Source organism: Saimiri boliviensis, chromosome 21 (assembly GCF_048565385.1).
Source record: "Saimiri boliviensis isolate mSaiBol1 chromosome 21, mSaiBol1.pri, whole genome shotgun sequence".
NCBI lineage: Eukaryota > Metazoa > Chordata > Mammalia > Primates > Cebidae > Saimiri > Saimiri boliviensis.
In genome coordinates this window covers 33,991,890-34,011,892 of record NC_133469.1, presented here as the reverse complement: position 1 = coordinate 34,011,892, position 20,003 = coordinate 33,991,890, and the positions used below count along the sequence as shown (strand labels likewise).

Here is a 20,003-nt window from a genome sequence, read left to right as displayed (position 1 = left end):
CTTTTCTTCCAATCCAACGGGGAAAAAAAACCATTAAAAAAAAACGGAGAACCAGGTACAGTAGCTCACACTTGTAATTCCAGCACTTTGGGCTGCTGAGGTAGGTGGATCACTTGAGGTCAGGACTTCCAGACCAGCCTGGTCAAGATGCTGAAACCCTGTCTCTACCGAAAATACAAACATTAGCTAGGCTTGGTGGTGGACACCTGTTATCCCAGCTACTCAGAAGGCTAAGGCAGGAAAACTGCTTAAACCTGAAAGGTGGGCAGGGCATGGTGGCTCACGCCTATAATCCCAGCACTTTGGGAGGCTGAGGCGGGTGGATCATGAGGTCAAGAGATCAAGACCATCCTGGTCAACATGGTAAAACCCCGTCTCTACCAAACGTACAAAAAAATTAGCCGAGCATGGTGGTGCGCACCTGTACTCCCAGGTTCTCGGGAAGCTGAGGCAGGGGAATTGCTTGAACCCAGGAGGTGGAGGTTGCAGTGAGCAGAGATTGCGCCATTGCACTCCAACCTGGGTAACAAGAGGGAAACTCCATCTCAAAAAAAAAAAAAAAAAACCTGAAAGGTGGAGGTTTCAGTGAGCCAAGATCCAGCCACTGCACTCCAGCCTGGGAGACAGAGCACAAATCCATCTCAAAAAAAAAAAAGTATGCAGCCAGGGGTGGTGGGTCACAACTGTAATCCCAGCACTTTGGGAGGCCAAGGCAGGCAGCTCATGAGGTCAGGAGTTCAAGATCAGCCTGGTCAGCATAGTGAAACCCTGTCTCTACTAAAAATATAAAACGTAGCCTGGCATGGTGGTGCATGGCTGTAGTCTCAGCTACTGAGGAGGCTGAGGCAGGAGAATCACTTGAACCCAGGAGGTAGAGGATATGGTGAGCTGAGATCACACCACTGCACTCCAGCCTGGGCAACAGAGCAAGACTCTGTCTCCAAAAAAAAAAAAAAAAAAAAAAAAAAGAGCATTCAGTGTTGTTAAGGACACAGAAATAGCTACCAGAAAAACAGGATATTCTACTTTAATGGTTTTGGAGGGTACATGGGCTGTACAAAATAAAAAGCCTTTAAAAAATAGACTACCAGGCCGGGCGCGGTGGCTCAAGCCTGTAATCCCAGCACTTTGCGAGGCTGAGGCGGGTGGATCACAAGGTCGGGAGATCGAGACCATCCTGGTCAACATGGTGAAACCCTGTCTCTACTAAAAATACAAAAAATTAGCTGGGCATGGTGGCTCGTGCCTGTAATCCCAGCTACTCAGGAGGCTGAGGCAGGAGAATTGCCTGAACCCAGGAGGCAGAGGTTGTGGTGAGCCGAGATCACGCCATTGCACTCCAGCCTGGGTAACGAGCGAAACTCCGCCTCAAAAAAAAAAAAAAAAAATAGACTACCAAAATCAGAAAAATAAAACAAACAAACAAAAAAGATAAAACAACAACAACAACAAAACAGACCACCCTTTGAGCCAATAGCTCCATTTCTGGTAACTTATCCTAAAAACTAAGGATATGCTTAAAAACTTCACTGGTGGTACTATTGAGAATAGCGAAAAGCTGAAAGTCACCTTAGTTTTCAACAATAGTAACCTAATGTAATTACTATGTAGAAATAAAAAACGATACTAGAAGTAGTTGTGTTTAACATGGATTAGGATTTGTGATACAGAAAGTAGAAAATGAAAGTTTAAAACATGTAAAAAGAGAACTTCATCGGCCAGGTGCAGTGGGTCACGGCTATAATCCCAGCATTTTGGGAGGTCCAGGCAGGCGGATTAATTCACTGAATTAGAGGTATGCAAAATTCATATGCATAATGGGATGAGTGGAGGTGTCAATACAGACAATCGCCCATCACTTTCATAAAATTCTCCAAGTGGTACAGGATCGAACAGAAGATCAACAAATAATTTAAAGTACAATCAGGGCCGGGCACAGTGGCTCAGGTGATCCGCCCACCTCGGTCTCCCAAAGTGCTGGGATTAATCCCAGCACTTTGGGAGACCGAGGTGGGCGGATCACCTGAGGTCAGGAGTTCAAGACCAGCCTGGCTAACATGGAGATCCCATCTCTAAAAACAAATAAAAATAAAAAATAAATAAATTATAATCAGTATGAGGCTGAGGAACACAGTGGTCAAAAAGCACAGACTCTGAACTAGATTGTGTCAGGTCCATGTTCCACCACTCAGTATTTTGTGGACTTTGAATAAGTTACTAAAACTGTGTCCAAGTTTCCACATAGTAAAATGGATAACAGTATACATCCCGGGCCGGGCGCGGTGGCTCAAGCCTGTAATCCCAGCACTTTGGGAGGCCGAGGCGGGTGGATCACGAGGTCAAGAGATCGAGACCATCCTGGTCAACATGGTGAAACCCCGTCTCTACTAAAAATACAAAAAATTAGCTGGGCATGGTGGTGCGTGCCTGTAATCCCAGCTACTCAGGAGGTGGAGGCAGGAGAATTGCCTGAACCCAGGAGGCGGAGGTTGCGGTGAGCCGAGATCGGGCCATTGCACTCCAGCCTGGGTAACAGGGTAACAAGAGCGAAACTCTGTCTCAAAAAAAAAAAAAAAAAAAACAGTATACATCCCACAGGAATGCTGTAATATTTAAATGAATCAAGTCATATAAAGTGCTTAAAAGAGTACCCCATTCATGATAAGTCCTGAAAAAATGATAACTATTACTATCTGATAATCATCTAAACAAGGTAATGGTGTCGGCCAGGCACGGTGGCTCCTGCCTGTAATCCCAGCACTTTGGGAGGCCAAGGTGGGCCTATCACCTGAGGTCAGGAGTTTGAGACCAGCCAGGCCAACAAGGCAAAACTTCATCTCTACTAAAAATACCAAAAAATTAGCCAGGCATGCTGGCGGGCACCTGTAGTCTCAGCTACTCAGGAGGCTGAGATACAAGAGTCACTTTAACCCGGGAGGTAGAGTTTGCAGTGAGCTAAGACTGCACCACTGCATTCCAGCCTGGGGGACAGAATGGAACTGTGTCTCAAAAATAAAATAAAATAAAATAATAATAATAATGTTAAACGTGAAAATGATACAATAGACACATATAAAAATGCCATTTTTGAATATGTATAGGAATAAAATGTTATTACATTGATAATGAGTCAGTGGAACTCAAAAAACCAGATGAATCAAATATGGCAAAACAATAATTTAACTTCAGGTACTTGGTATATGAGCTCATTATATTATTTGCTATTCTTTTCTGCATGTCAAAATCTTTTACAATAAAACATTTAGAAGGTCTACATGCAATGTGGTATCTTGGATTGCAGACAGCAAGTACACGAGTGCTAAAATCTGAAAAATGTCTAAATTTACTTAATAGTAATGTACCAATGTTAACCTAGTTTTGACAAATGTAACTTGGTTATGAAATGTTAACGTTAGAGGAAACAGAGAAAAGAATATACAGGAACTCTGCTATCTTTGAAGTTGCTCTGTAAATCTAAAATTATTTCAAAATTAAAAGATTTATTTATTTATTTATTTATTTATTTTGGAGACAGGGTCTCACTCTCACCCAGGCTGGTGTGCAGTGGTGTGATCTCAGCTCACTGCAACCTCCACCTCCCAGGCTCAAGTGATCCTCCTACTCTCAGCCTCCCAAATAGCTGGAACCACAGGCTGCTAATTTTTTGCATTTTTGGTAGAGACAGGACTTTACCATGTTGCCCAGAATGACTTTTTTGTTTTTGTTTTTCTTTTTGAGACAGAGTATCACTCTTGTTGCCTAGGCTGGAGTACAATGGCTTGATCTTGGCTCACCACAACATTTGCCTCCTGGGTTCAAGCTATTTTCCTGCCTCAGCCTCCCGAGTAGCTGACATTACAAGCATGTGCCACCACATCCAGCTAATTTTGTATTTTTAGTAGAGATGGGGTTTCTCCATGTTGGTCAGGCTGGTCTCGAACTGCTGACCTCTGCCTGCCTTAGCCTCCCAAAGTGCTGGGATTACAGGCGTCAGCCACCGCACCCAGCCTGACTTTTTTTCAAGTTAGGAAAGAAACAACCAATAAATAAATAAAAGGTATAGCAAAGCACCCAAACACACTTGTAAAAGTCTTCATAGAATCTCCCTTTGTGATCCTGTCGAATTGAGGCTCGGTTTATTTCAGGAAATTCATCTGAAATAGAGAAAATGAAGTATGTAGTTCAGGTTGAGAAGAAAAATTCAGTTTTGTCAGCTTCCTCTTCTGGATTAAAGATTTACATCACAAAAAAATAAAGATAACTGAGGCCGGGCACGGTGGCTCAAGCCTGTAATCCCAGCACTTTGGGAGGCCGAGGTGGGTGGATCACGAGGTCGAGAGTTCGAGACCATCCTGGTCGACATGGTGAAACCCCGTCTCTACTAAAAATACAGAAAATTAGCTGGGCATGGTGGCTCGTGCCTGTAATCCCAGCTACTCAGGAGGCTGAGGCAGGAGAATTGCCTGAATCCAGGAGGCGGAGGTTGCGGTGAGCCGAGATCGCGCCATTGCACTCCAGCCTGGGTAACAAGAGCGAAACTCTGTCTCAAAAATAAAATAAAATAAAATAAAATAAAAAAATAAATAAAGATAACTATCTATCTTTTTTTTTTTTCAAGACAAGGTTTGGCACTGTCACTCAGGTTGCAGTGCAGTGGAGAGATCTTAGTTCACTGCAACTGCTGTGCCCTGAGTTCAAATGATTCTCCTGCCTCAGGCTCCCAGGTAGCTGGAACTACACACATGCGATCACACCCAGGTAATTTTTGTATTTTTAGTAGAGAAGGGGTTGTACCATGTTGGCCAGGCTGATCTTCAACTCCTGACCTCAGGTGATCTGCCCACCTCAGTCTCCCAAAGTTCTGGGATTACAGGTGTGAGCCACTGTGCCCAGCCAACTGTCTATCTATTAAGTTGGATTCAGGATTAATCACAGCCCACAGACCTCTTGCATCCACTAATGGACTGTGCTCCTTTCCCTTTCACCCTGTCCTCATAACAGAAAAGATGAGAACGGCGGAAAAGTGCAACAAGAAAAAAAAAAATGAAGCCAGGCGCGGTGGCTCAAGCCTGTAATCCCAGCACTTTGGGAGGCCGAGGCGGGTGGATCACGAGGTCGAGAGATCGAGACCATCCTGGTCAACACGGTGAAACCCCGTCTCTACTAAAAATACAAAAAATTAGCTGGGCATGGTGGCACGTGCCTGTAATCCCAGCTACTCAGGAGGCTGAGGCAGGAGAATTGCCTAAACCCAGGAGGCGGAGGTTGCGGTGAGCCGAGATCGTGCCATTGCACTCCAGCCTGGGTAACAAGAGCGAAACTCCGTCTCAAAAAAAAAAAAAAAAAGAAAAAAGAAAAGAAAAAAAAATGAAAGAAAATGGCTGGGGTGGCGATGGGGGAAGCTTAACAAAGTAACAACTGTATGAGAGAAAGAGTCACTCACCAACAGATTTTGCATCATAGAAAGTTCTAGAAAACAGGACCACCGTCACTTCATGACTACAGTTCTTCTCCTAAGCATGAACAGAGAAAAACAGGGTTGAAATTTGTTTGCTTTATACTTCACCATGAAGCAGCCTGCAGGCACATAATATTCTTTTTTTTTTTTTTTTTTTTTTTTTTTTTGAGGCAGGGTCTCCCTTAGTTGTCCAGGCTGGAGTGCAGTGTTATGATCTCAGCTCACTGCAGCCTCCACCTCCCAGGTTCAAGCAATTCTCCTGCCTCAGCCTCCAGAGTAGCTGGGATTATAGTGTGCACTACCATGCCAGGCTAATTTTCGTATTTTCAGTAGAGACAGGGTTTCACCATGTTGGCCAGGCTGGTCTCGAACTCCTGGCCTCAAGTGGCCAGCCTGCCTTGGCCTCCCAAAGTGCTAGGATTACAGGCGTGAGGCCCAGCTGCCTATAGTATTCTTAATCCTAGGCGGCTCAGCAGCAGTGCATAGTATTGAATAGCTTCATGTAATTACAGGCTGTGCAGTGTAGGCGACACAGCACCGCTTGGAGTCAGAAGACCTTAATGGAGACTTGGCCCTAAAACTTACCACTATGTGACCTTGGGGAAGTTACCTTAAGTGCCACGAATGTGGAAAGTAATTGGAAAACTGCAAATCAGCAGTAAGTAATGGTCCCTGTTTCCCAGTTCCCAGGTAGCTGAGACTACAGGCACCCTGAGACCACAGGCACATGCCACCAGGCCCAGATAATTTTTGCATTTTTTGTAGAAATAGGGTTTCAGCTGGGTGTGGTGGCTCATGCCGGTAATCCCAGCACTTTGAAAGGCTGAAGTGGGTGGATCACCTGAGGTCAGGAGTTTGAAACCAGCCTGGCCAACATGGAGAAACCCCATCTCCACTAAAACCAGAAAAATTAGCCAGGCATGATGGCACATGCCTTAGTCCCAGCTATTTGGGAGGCTGAGGCAGAAGAATCACTTGAACCTGGGAGGTGGAGACTGCAGTGAGCCAACATTGTGCCACTGCACTCCAGCCCGGATGACAGAGCAAGACTTCATCTCAGAAAAAAAGAAAAGAAAAGGAGAGATAGGGTTTCACCATATTGCCCAGGCTGGGCTCAAGTGATCCACTCGCCTTGGCAAAAGTGCTGGGATTACGGGCATAAGCAACAATGCCCGGCCTACAGTGTTTTTTAAATTCTGTACAACTCTGGTTTAGGGAATGAGAACAGCACCCATGGTGATGAATTTAAGAATCAAAGACATTCCCACACCCTACTACTGCCATAGGATGAGGGTGGTGGTTTGCTCCAGACTCAGTGGTATAAACCAAGGCAAAGAACCCCCTTTGGACAGGGATGGAGACTAATGAAATAAACATCTCTAGGGTGTTTATGAATGAACACGAAAAGTGGTGCCGGGCGTGGTGGCTCAAGCCTGTAATCCCAGCACTTTGGGAGGCCGAGGGGGGTGGATCATGAGGTCAAGAGATCGAGACCATCCTGGTCAACATGGTGAAACCCCGTCTCTACTAAAAATACAAAAAATTAGCTGGGCATGGTGGCACATGCCTGTAATCCCAGCTACTCAGGAGGTTGAGGCAGAAGAATTGCCTGAACCCAGGGGGCGGAGGTTGCGGTGAGCCGAGATCGCGCCATTGCACTCCAGCCTGGGTAACAAGAGCGAAACTCTGTCTCAGGAAAAAAAAAAAGAAAAAAAGAAAAGTGGCTTGCACTAGTGAGCTCGTAAGCTCAGTTTCAGTTCTTCCTGGGTCTTTCAAGACAACAACCTATACTGACCAACCCCATCTTTATCCCAAGTACACTTAATGACTACAGAATTCAACACTCACTAAATAAGGCACATAACATAAGGCACATTATATGTCACCTTATATTCTTGCATGGATGTATCTCAAGTGAACAGAAATTCCTAAATACAAGCCACAGTACTAAGAGCAGAGTGCTAGAAAACAACAGACCTTCACTGACAACCAATTAATTCACTGGACTCCAAGATCTCCAAACTCAGCACCCTTATCTAATTTTAGTGCAAGTGATATCAGGAAAAACGCTTCACAATGGGCTGATGTGGGCATGAGTGTCTCTACTCATAAATGGTGCGGAAAGAGGGACTAGTATTATCTCCATTTTGCAGTTAAAGAAATGGAGCCTCAGAGCCTAACTCCTGGAGATCAAAAAGCTAATCAGCCAGGCATGGTGGCCTACGTCTGTAGTCCCAACTACTGAGGAGGATGAAGTGAGAGGATCACTGGAGCCCAGGAGTTCAAGACCATCCTAAGCAGCATAGCAAGACCCTGTCTCCTAATTAAAAAAAAAAAAAAAGCAAGCTAATGAGATCATTTAAAAACCCAGCCAGCCTTAATCCAAACTCTGCTCTCTTACACTACATAATGTAACTTCAAATAAATACTTTTTCTTCAAAATGTTTTCATGTGAAATCAAGGTGATATAATTTAATGAAATAATTTTTTAACTCTGACAAAATATATATAACATAAATATTGCCATTGTAACATTTAATACATTCGAATGTTACATAACTATCACCATTATTTAGATCCAAAACATTTTCATTACCCCACCAGGAAATCCCAAACTGATTAAACACTCACTCCCTACCCTCAGTCCCTGGCAACCACTAATCTCTACATATTTACCTATTCTGGATATTTCATATAAATAAAATCTTATAGGGGCCAGGCGCGGTGGCTCAAGCCTGTAATCCCAGCACTTTGGGAGGCCAAGGCGGGTGGATCACGAGGTCAAGAGATCGAAACCATCCAGGTCAACATGGTGAAACCCCGTCTCTACTAAAAATACAAAAAATTAGCTGGGCATGGTGGCACGTGCCTGTAATCCCAGCTACTCAGGAGGCTGAGGCAGGAGAATTGCCTGAACCCAGGAGGCGGAGGTTGCGGTGAGCCGAGATTGCGCCATTGTACTCCAGCCTGGGTAGGTAACAAGAGTGAAACTCCGTCTCAAAAAAATAAATAAATAAATAAATAAATAAATAAATAAAATCAAATCTTATAATTTATATTTGATCCACTATGTCTAGCCTCTCTCATTTAGCATGTGCTCAAGATTAATCTATGCTGTAGTATATGTTGTACTTCATTCCTCTTCATGGCAGAATAATACTATTTGTATGGATATACCTTTTATTTATCCATACTTTAGCTGACAGACATTTGTCATTTGTGTTGTCCTACTTGTTAGCTGATGTGAATGATGCTGTCAAGAATATGGGCTAGACCTGTAATCAGTCCGGCACTTTGGAAGGCCAACATGGGCAGATCACTGAGGCCAGGAGTTTGAAACCAGCCTCGCCAACATGGTAAAACCCCATCTCTATTAAAAATACAAAAAACTGCTGGGCGCGGTGGCTCAAGCCTGTAATCCCAGCACTTTGGGAGGCCGAGGCGGGCGGATCACGAGGTCAAGAGATCGAGACCATCCTGGTCAACATGGTGAAACCCCGTCTCTACTAAAAATACAAAAGTTAGCTGGGCATGGTGGCGCGTGTCTGTAATCCCAGCTACTCAGGAGGCTGAGGCAGGAGAATTGCCTGAACCCAGGGGGCGGAGGTTGCGGTGAGCCGAGATCGCGCCATTGCACTCCAGCCTGGGTAACAAGAACGAAACTCCGTCTCAGAAAAAAAAAAAAAATACAAAAAATACAAAAAACTAGCAGAGTAGGGTGGCGCACACCTGTAATCCTGGCTACTTGGCAGGCTGAGGCACAAAAATTGCTTAAACCTGGGAGGCGGAGGTTGCAGTGAGCCAAGATTGAGATCACACCACCAGTCTGGGCAATAGAGCAAGACTTCGTCTCAAAAATAATAATAATAATATGGGCTAGGCACTGTAGTTCATGTCTATAATCTCAGTACATTAGGAGGCCAAGGTGGGAAGATCACTTAAGCTCAGAAGTTGGAGATCAGCCTGGATAACACAGTGAGCCCTCATCTCCACCAAAAAATTTTTTAAAAGTAGCCAGACATAGTGGCACATGCCTGTAGTCCTAGCTACCCAGGAGGGTGAAGAGGGAGGATGGCTTGAACCCAGGTGCCGAAGGCTACAGTGAGCTATGATTGTGTCACTGCACTCTAACCTGGGCAACATGGCAAGACCCTGTCTCAAAAATAAAAATAAAAAATACAGTCATCCTAGTGGATGTGAAGTGGCATTTCTTTTTCTTTTCTTTTTTTTTTTTTTTGAGACGGAGTTTCGCTCTTGTTACCCATGCTGGAGTGCAATGGCGCGATCTCGGCTCACCGCAACCTCTGCCACCTAGGTTCAGGCAATTCTCCTGCCTCAGCCTCCTGAGTAGCTGGGATTACAGGCATGTGCCGCCATGCCCAGCTAATTTTTTGTATTTTTAGTAGAGACGGGGTTTCACCATGTTCACTAGGATGGTCTCGATCTCCTGACCTCATGATCCACCCACCTCGGACTCCCAAAGTGCTGGGATTACAGGCGTGAACCACCGCGCCCGGCCCCTGTTTTGTTTCTTAAGAGACAAGGTCTCACTGTCCTGTCACCCGGGTTGGAGTGTAGTGGTACAATTATATTATAACCTCAAATTTCTGTGCTCAAAGGATCCTCTAGCCTCAGCCTCTTGAGCAATTGGGACTACAGGCATTTGCCAATATAACCAGGTATATTTTTTCTATTTTTATTTTTATAGAGACAGGGTTTCATTTCATTGCCTGGGCTACTCTTGAACTTGTGGCTTCATGTGATTCTCTCACCTCCAGCCTCCCAAAGAGCTGGGATTAAAGACGTGAGCCAATAAATCTGGCCCCTTCACTTTTTTCATAATGTCCGTTGATGCATAGAGGTTTTTAATTTTGAAGTCTGATTCATGCGCTTTTACTTTGGATGTTGTGCTTTTGGTGATATACCTAAGAAACCACTGCCAAATTCAAGGTCATATGAATTTCCTGGCCAGGTGTGGCAGTTCCATCTGTAATCCTAGCAATTTGGGAGGCCAAGGTGGGTGACTGCTTGAGCTCAGGAATTTGAAACCAGCCTGGGCAACCTGGCAAAATTTCATCTCTACAAAAAATTTTTAAAAATTAGCCAGGTATGGTAGCAAACACCTGTAGTCCCAGTACTCAGGCTAAGGCTGGAAGATCGTTGGAGCCCAGGAAGCCAAAGCTGCAGTGAGCTATGATCACTCTATTGCACTCTAGCCTGGGTGATGGTAAGACCCTGTCTCAAAAAAAAAAAAAAAAAAAAAAAGGTGGGGCACATTGTCTGACGCCTGTAATCCTAGTACTTTGGGAAGCCGAGGCGGATCACCTGAGGTCAAGAGTTTGAGACCAGACTGGCCAACTTGGTGAAACCCCATTTCTATAATTAATTAATAAGTAAATAAGTAAATAAATAAATAAAAATTATAAAACTTTTTAGTCTGGGTGTGGTGGCTCACGCCTGTAATCCCAGTGCTTTGGGAGGCCAAAGCAGGCAGATCACCTAAGGTCAGGAGTTCAAGACCAGTCTGGCCAACATGGTAAAACCTTGTCTCTAGTAAAAATCTGAAAAATTAGCTGAGTGTAGTAGTGGGCACCTGTAATTCCTGCTACCCAGCAGGTTGAGGCAGAAGAATTGCTTGAAGTGGGGAGTCAAAGGTTGCAGTGAACTGAGATTGCACCACTGCACTCCAGACAGGCTGGAGTTTCCTTTTTTTTTTTTTTTTTTTTTTTTTGAGACGGAGTGTTGCTCGTTATTCAGGCTGGAGTGCAATGGCGCGATTTCGGCTCACAGCAACCTCCGCCTCCTGGGTTCAGGCAAATCTCCAGCCTCAGCCTCCTGAGTAGCTGGTATTACAGGAACGTGCCACCATGTCCAGCTAATTTTTGTATTTTCAGTAGAGGCGGGGTTTCACCGTGTTGACCAGGGTGGTCTCGATCTCTTGACCTCGTGATCCACCCACCTCAGCCTCCCAAAGTGCTGGGATTACAGGCTTGAGCCACCGCGCCCGGCTGTTTCCTTATTTTAAATAAAATAAAACTTTTTAAAAATAAGGAAACTCCGGCCAGGCGCGGTGGCTCAAGCCTGTAATCCCAGCACTTTGGGAGGCCGAGGCGGGTGGATCACGAGGTCGGGAGATCGAGACCACCCTGGTCAACACGGTGAAACCCCGTCTCTACTGAAAATACAAAAAATTAGCTGGGCATGGTGGCACGTGCCTGTAATTCCAGCTACTCAGGAGGCTGAGGCAGGAGAATTGCCTGCACCCAGGAGGCGGAGGTTGCAGTGAGCCAAGATCGCGCCATTGCACTCCAGCCTGGGTAGCAAGAGCGAAACTCCGTCTCAAAAAAAAAAATAAAATAAAAAAATAAGGAAACAAAATTCTTTTTTTTTTTTTTTGCCACCACACCCAGCTAAGTTTTCATATTTTTTTTGGACAGAATATTTGCCATATTGCTGGGGCTGGTCTAAAATTCCTGGGCTCAAGCAATCCACCCACCTTGGCCTCCCATGAGCCACCACAAACCTGGTTCAGTTTTATAATTTTAGCTTTTTCTTTTCTTTTCTTTTCTTTTAAATGGAGTCTCACTCTGTTTCCCAAGCTGGAGTGTAGTGGCATAATCTTGGCTCACTGCAACCTCCACCTCCCAGGTTTAAGCAATTCTCCTGCCTCAGCCTCCTAAGGGGATTACAGGCACCCACCACCATGCCTGGCTAATTTTTGTATTTTTAGTAGAGACAGGGTTTCATCATGTTGGCCAGGCTGGTCTCAAACTCCTGATCTGACTTCAACTTATCTGCCTGCCTCAGCCCCCTAAACTGCTAGGATTACAAGTGTGAGCCACTGCACCCAGATTATGGCACTTATATTTAAGTCTTTGATTCATTTTGGTTACATTTCATATATGATCTGAGGTAAGGATCCAAATTCATTCTTTTCCACACGGACATTCAGTTGTTCCAGAACAATTTGTTGAAAAGAATATTCGTTCCCTCATTAAATGAACTTGATGCCCTTGTCTAAAATCAACTGACCATAGATGTACGGGTAGATTTCAATTATATTCCATTGATCTATATATCTATCCTTATGCCAATATCACACTATTTTGATGATTGTGGGTTTTATTAAGTTTTGAAATTAGGAAGTAAGAGTCTTCCGGGCCAGGCGCAGTGGCTCACACCTGTAATCCCAGCACTTTGGGAGGCCGAGGCAGGTGGATCACAAGGTCAAGAGATCGAGACCATCCTGGTCAACATGGTGAAACCCCGTCTCTACTAAAAACACAAAAAATTAGCTGGGCATGGTGGCACGTGCCTGTAATCCCAGCTACTCAGGAGGCTGAGGCAGGAGAATTGCCTGAACCCAGGAGGCGGAGGTTGCGGTGAGCCGAGATCGCGCCATTGCACTCCAGCCTGGGTAATGAGTGAAACTCCGTCTCCAAAAAAAAAAAAAAAGAAAGAGTCTTCCGGCCGGGCGTGGTGGCTCAAGCCTGTAATCCCAGCACTTTGGGAGGCTGAGGCGGGTGGATCACAAGGTCAAGAGATCGAGACCATCCTGGTCAACATGGTGAAACCCTGTCTCTACTAAAAATACAAAAATTAGCTGGGCATGGTGGCGCGTGCCTGTAATCCCAGCTACTCAGGAGGCTGAGGCAGGAGAATTGCCTGAACCCAGGAGGCGGAGGTTGCGGTGAGCCGAGATGGCGCCATTGCACTCCAGCCTGGGTAACAAGAGCGAAACTCCGTCTCAAAAAAAAAAAAAAGAAAGAGTCTTCCAACTTTGTTCTCCTTTTACAAGACTGTTTTGGCTAGTCAGGATCCCTTGCAATTCCACATGAATTGTAGGATCAGCATTTTTATTTCTGCAAAAAAAAAAAAAAAAGGCACTGGGATTCTGACAGGAACTGCATTAAACTATAAACTGCTTTGGGAAATATTGCCACAATATTAAGTCCTTCCATCTGTGAACACAGGTTATCTTATTATTTACTTAGGTCTTCATTAACTTCTTTCACAGTGTCTTACAGATTTTAGTGTACCAGTCTTACAGCTCCGGCGATAAAGTATTCTAAGCATTTTATTTTTTCAGATTTTCATTGCTGGTATACAAAAACACAATTGATTTTGTATGTTGATTATGTGTCCTGAAACTTTGCTAAATGTATTAGCTCTAATATTTATTTTATGGATTTTTGAGGATTTTCTACATTTAGGATCATATCATCTGTGAATAGACATAGTTCTAGTTCTTTTTCAATTTGGATGCCTTTTATTTCTTTTGCTTACCTAGGTGGTCTGTCTAGAACTTCTAGTATAATGTTGAAAACCAGCAGCAAAAGCAAGCATACTTACGTTTTTACTGATCTTGAGGGAAAGTTTTCAGTGTTTTACCACTGAGTGTGATGTTAGCTGTGTGCTTTTCATAAATTATCATAAATTGAGATTAGGGTAATTGGTAATTTAAATCTGAAGTCTGGGTTTTAGCTAGGATAGCTCAATTTAGGGCAACTTAACAAAAAGAGTACATTTTAAAAATCTGTATTGAGTAATGTTTACACCATCAGACTTAGTGTGTAAGAAAAACATACCTTCCACTTGGTAAACAGATCAGCAAGGAAACCATTCACAGCTTTCTCAAAATACAAATCCCCTAAAAACAAAACAAAACAAAACAAAACAAAACAATGAAAAGAGGATAAGGACAATCTTTATTTCTTGCTTACAATTTCTTCTCTAAGTAAATTTCTTCTCTAAGTAAATTCTTCTCTAAGCAATTCCTTCTCTAAGAAAGGGGACCAAAAATAAGGTGTGTTTTGAACACCCCCCCTTTTTTTTTTTTTTTTTTGAGATGGAGTCTCCCTCTGTCACCCAGGCTGTGGAGTGTAGTGGCGTGATCTCAGCTCACTGCAACCTCCACTTCCTGGGTTCAAGCATTCTCCTGCCTCAATCTCCCGAGAAGCTAGGAGTACAGGTGCCTGCCACCATGCCCAGCTAATTTTTGTATGTTTAGTAGAGATGGGGTTTCGCCATGTTGGCCACGGTGGTTTCGAACTCCAGACCTTAGGTGATCTGCCCATCTCGGCCTTCCAAAGTACTAGGATTACAGGTGTGAGCCACTGCACCTGGCCTGTTTTATACATCTTAAAACAAGATCATAGAAGCCAGATGTACAAAACGGTTTCATTCTCAACTTTTTTTTTTTCCAGACGGAGTTTCACTCTTGTTACCCAGGCTGGAGTGCAATGGCACGATCTTGGCTCACCGCAACCTCCGCCTCCTGGGTTCAAGCAATTCTCCTGCCTCAGCCTCCTGAGTAGTTTTTTTTTTTTTTTTTGAGACGGAGTTTCACTCTTGTTGCCCAGGCTGGAGTGTAGTGGCGCAGTCTTGGCTCACTGCAACCTCCACCTCCCAGGTTCAAGTGATTCTCCAGCCTCAGCCTCCAGAGTAGCTGGGATTACAGGCACCCACCACCACACCCAGCTAATTTTTTCTATTTTTTGTAGAGACAGGGTTTTACCATGTTGACCACGCTGCTCTCAAAATCCTGATCTCAGGCAATCCTCCCACCTTGGCCTCCCAAAGTGCTGGATTACAGGCGTGAGACACCGTTCTCGGCTTCGTTCTCAACTTTCTATAAAGCCAAGTTTATTTTTTGAAGCCAAATTTAATATCTGCCTCACTACTAAGAGGCTGTGGCTTCAAGGTAAAATGCAAATTTGAAAAAAGCTTTGACTATTGAAAAAAGCAGTGTATATTCAGGACAAGAGACTAATCTAACTCGAAATATGATTATTCTCATAGTGATAAAGTTTGTTAGAAGATGATGTGGGGGACCCTGGGCATTCATGAATTAGCATTTGCAGTTCCTGAAAATTCTCCCCATAGCAGTTATAATCAGCACATAAGAACAGTACCATAAATATCAAAATCCCACATTTCACAGCTCATCTGAATAAATATGTAAACCATAGCTGACGTAGAACGAAACACCACCTGAAATAAACAAAAACACAATTGTATTAAAAAGCAATGACATATAGAGTTTAAGTTCTATAAGATGAAAAAGTTCTAAAGGTCTGCTTCACAACAGTATAAATGCTGTTAACACTACTGAACTATACACTTAAAAATGGTTAAGATGGTAAATTTTATGATGGGCTTTTTAACCACAGTTTTTCTTTAAAGCAATGATAAACGAATCTTGTGATGTTGGACTTTTTTTCTTTTTTTTTTGAGACAGGCTCTCACTCTTGCCACCCAGGCCGAAGTGAAGTGGCACAATCACACTCACTGCAGCCAAGTTCCCAAGCTTAAACGACCCTCCCACTTCAGCCTCCCAAGTCTGGGACTATGAGAAGGTACCACCAGGCCACAACATTTTTTTGTGTTTGTTTGTTTTTGGTAGAGATGGGGTCTCCCTAGGTTGCCCAGAGTGGTTTCAAACTCCTAGGCTCAAGCAGTCCTCCCACCTCTCCCTCCCAAAGTGTTGGGATTACAAGCATGAGCCACCGCTCGGGGCCATGACTTTGGACTTCTAAAAGCAAGCTTCTTCCAAGCATTCTTTGTTTTTTGTTTTTTTGTTTTTTTTGAGACAGAGTGTCGCTCTTGTTACCCAGGCTGGAGTGCAATGGCATGATCTCAGCTCACCGCAACCTCCGCCTCCTGGGTTCAAGCAATTCTCCTGCCTCAGCCTCCTGAGTAGCTGGGATTACAGGCACGCGCCACCATGCCCAGTTATTTTTTTGTATTTTTAGTAGAGACGGGGTTTCACCACGTTGACCAGGATGGTCTTGATCTCTCGACCTCGTGATCCACCCGCCTCGGCCTCCCAAAGTGCTGGGATTACAGGCTTGAGCCACCGCGCCCGACCATGCATTCTTTGTTTCATATGATTAGTTACTGAGCTCTTATTCTGAGCCCTGTTTCAGAGACAATGAGGATAAGGTCTGGTCCCTGCCCTCTAGGAGCTTACAGTACAAGATAAAAACATGCAAAATATTAGAACATATACAAAGGTTCTATTAAGGTTCACACAAGAAATGCAGGATAAACGGCAGATCTACCTGGGAAAGTTATGGAAATCTCATTACAGACACAGAACTTGGACTAAGATGTGCCAGATAACAAGCTGCCTGTCTGATAAATTATACTTCACATCTTACATCCACTATACTCAGACTGCCTCAAGGAAAAGCATAAATTGCTTTCTGGCCCTGTGTGCTATGCCACAGAGCCTTTCCTCCACAAGGCTCTAAAGAAGTTTAGAAGGAATGTAAAAATGCAGATCTCTAACACTCCTTTAGTTTATCAGAGACCTGTTCCTTAAAGACTGCAGCTCCTAGCCAGCCACTAGGCTCATGCCTGTAATCCCAGCACTTTGGGAGGCTTAAGTAGGTCAATCACCTGAGGTCAGGAGTTTGAGACCAGCCTGACCAACACAGTGAAACCCATCTCTACTAAAAACACAAGAATCAGCCAGGCATGGTGGAAGGCACCTATAATCCCACCTAATCGGAGACTGAGGCCAGAGAATCGCTTCAATGCAGGAGGCAGAGGTTGCAGTGAGCTGAGATCGTGCCACTGCACTCCAGGCTGGGCAACAGAGTGAGATTTTGTCTCAAAAACTAACTAACTCGCCGGGCGCGGTGGCTCAAGCCTGTAATCCCAGCACTTTGGGAGGCCGAGGCGGGTGGATCACGAGGTCGAGAGATCGAGACCATCCTGGTCAACATGGTGAAACTCCGTCTCTACTAAAAGTGCAAAAAATTAGCTGGGCATTGTGGCACATGCCTGTAATCCCAGCTACTCAGGAGGCTGAGGCAGGAGAATTGCCTGAGCCCAGGAGGCGGAGGTTGCGGTGAGCCGAGATCGCGCCATTGCACTCCAGCCTGGGTAACAAGGGCGAAACTCCGTCTCAAAAAAAAAAAAAAAAAAAACACCTAACTAACTAACTAAATAAAATTGTGCTTTTTTGATGGGTGTGGTGGCTTGTGTCCGTAATTCCAGATACTGAAACAAGACTGCTAGAGCCCAGGAAGGAAGCCCTGGGTAACACAGCAAAATCACCATCTCAAAAATAATTAATTCATTAAATAGAAGACCTGAAAGTCTTATTTCTCTAATCAGATGATGAATCTTGAGGCAGGGGAGTGTGTCTAAAATTTCACTCCACAAACATTTTAGAGACCACTAGGTGCCAGAAGACATGACAGAGAACTTTGGTATACAAAGGTAAAAGATGCAGTCCTTGCTCTGAGGATGCTTATAGTCCAGGGACAAGGCACACAAGCAACTGTATCCACCGCAGTGTGGGAACTACTAATGAGTGCACAGATCCACCAGGCTGGAAGCATCTCCAGTGGAAGCCATGGAGGTACTTCCAGCCTGGTGTACCAGAAAGGCTTTCCAGAAGCAGAGAAGCCTGAGACCAGAGTTGAGATCTAGATGAGTGGCTTGTGAAGGGTAAAGGCAGGGACTAGGCACCCCAGGCTACAGAGGGCAGCATGTGCAAAGACATGGTGGCAAGAGAGAAGATCCCATGTTGGGGAAAAACGAGTGGTTTGCGTGGCTAGGACACTGGGGGGCAGTCGGGGACAACACATGGGAAAAGTGATACAGAGACTCCAAACTCAACTGCCTCCCTGATTCCTCCACTCAGATGTCCAACAGGCTTCTCCAAAACGGAGCTTCCTAATCCCCCAACCTGCTTCTTCCCTGTCTTTCCCATTTTATTCATAAATGGCACCATCATCCACCTAGCTCTTCAGTCCTTCTCTTTCCTTCACTCCTCACATCCAATCTATGAGCAAGTTCTGTGGACCCTATCCAGAAATGTGTCTCATATCTACCCACATCCTTCCATTGTTATAGCTCTGACCTTAGTTCACACAACCATTTTCTTGTAGACCCCCAACTCATTTATTTGCTTTTTACTCTTATGCCTGGAAACAACTCTCTACACCAGAGCCAAAAGGGCTGTAGCACTTAATGCTAAATGCCTATCCATTCTTCCCTTCTGATTCTACTCTGGGAGGAAAGAGACCCAACCAAAAGACAAACCTTCCCAGCCTCATTAGCAGTTACAACTGACTAAAATGTGGCCAGTAAGATTTAAATGGAAGTGCTGTATCCATAAAGGAAGCTGACTTGGTGGGAAGATACACCTCTCTCATCTCTCTTCCCTTCCTCTATCTTCTGCCTGGAATATGGATGTGATTATAGCAGTTCTAGGTGGATCATGGAAGACCTATCCTGAGGATAACAGAATAACAAGACACAAGGAGCCCTAGATCACCAACAATAGTGATGCTATCATACCAATCATGAATTACATACCCATGAATGTCTTTACATGAGAGAGAAAAGTTGACCTTTGGCCATTACAGCCACTGTGATTTTGGAGGTTTTATTCAACAAAACTCAAATGAAATGAGTAGTGATCTTTTAAAAGCATAATTCAGCCAGGTGCAGTGGCTCATGCCTGTAATCCCAGCATTTTGGGAGGCCAAAGTGGACAGATCACGAGGTCAAGAGATTGAGAACATCCTGGCCAACATGGTGAAACCCCATCTCCACTAAAAATACAAAAATTAGGCCGGGCGCGGGGGCTCATGCTTATAATCCCAGAACTTTGGGAGGCTGAAGCAGGTGGACTGCCTGAGGTCAGGAGTTCTAGACCCGTCTGGCCAACATGGTGAAACCTCATCTCTATTAAAAATACAAAAAAAATGGCCAGGCGTGGTGGCGTGCGCCTGTAATCCCAGCTATTCAGGAGGCTGAGGCAGGGGAATTGCTTGAACCAGGGAGGCAGAGGTTGCAGTGAGCCGAGATCATGCCACTGCACTCCAGCCTGGAAGACACAGCGAGATGCCATCTCAAAAAAATAAATAAATAAATACAAAAATTAGCTGGGTGTTTGGCGTGCGCCTGTAGACCCAGCTACTAAGGAGGAAGAGGCAGGAGAATCGCTTGAATCTAAGAGGTGGAGGTTGCAGTGAGCCAAGATCGCACCACCGCACTCCAGCCTGGCAACAGAGCAAGACTGCATCTCAAAAACGAAATAATAAATAAATATAAATAAAAACATAGTACAAGTATCACTCCCCAACTTAAAACTCACCAATGGATTCTAATTCTCCTTAGAATAACTCTAAACTGAGCTGGGCATGGTGGCTCATGCCTGTAATCCCAGCACTTTGGGAGGCTGAGGCGGGTGGATCACGAGGTCAAGAGATCGAGAACCATCCTGGTCAACATGGTGAAACCTGTCTCTACTAAAAATACAAAAAATTGCCGGGCGCGGTGGCTGAAGCCTGTAATCCCAGCACTTTGGGAGGCCGAGGCGGGTGGATCACAAGGTCGAGAGATCGAGACCATCCTGGTCAACATGGTGAAACCCCGTCTCTACTAAAAGTGCAAAAAATTAGCTGGGCATGGTGGCACGTGCCTGTAATCCCAGCTACTCAGGAAGCTGAGGCAGGAGAATTGCCTGAGCCCAGGAGGCGGAGGTTGCGGTGAGCTGAGATCGCGCCATTGCACTCCAGCC

The 20,003-nt window shown here is 44.6% G+C and overlaps 1 protein-coding gene across 14 annotated transcripts in view; it reads right to left on the bottom strand.

Annotated features, from left to right (window-relative positions):
* The window catches only part of DEPDC5 (DEP domain containing 5, GATOR1 subcomplex subunit), a 166,584-nt gene that overhangs the window by 124,454 nt on the left and 22,127 nt on the right, over window positions 1-20,003 (bottom strand). For all 14 annotated transcript variants that reach the window (XM_074390966.1, XM_074390965.1, XM_074390970.1 and 11 more), the window contains 4 exons: window positions 15,373-15,451; window positions 14,047-14,108; window positions 5,444-5,513; window positions 4,082-4,154 (listed from right to left, as the gene is read on the bottom strand). In XM_074390966.1, coding sequence (XP_074247067.1) covers window positions 4,082-4,154; window positions 5,444-5,513; window positions 14,047-14,108; window positions 15,373-15,451 — 284 coding nt within the window. The remainder of the gene's footprint in view (window positions 1-4,081; window positions 4,155-5,443; window positions 5,514-14,046; window positions 14,109-15,372; window positions 15,452-20,003) is intronic.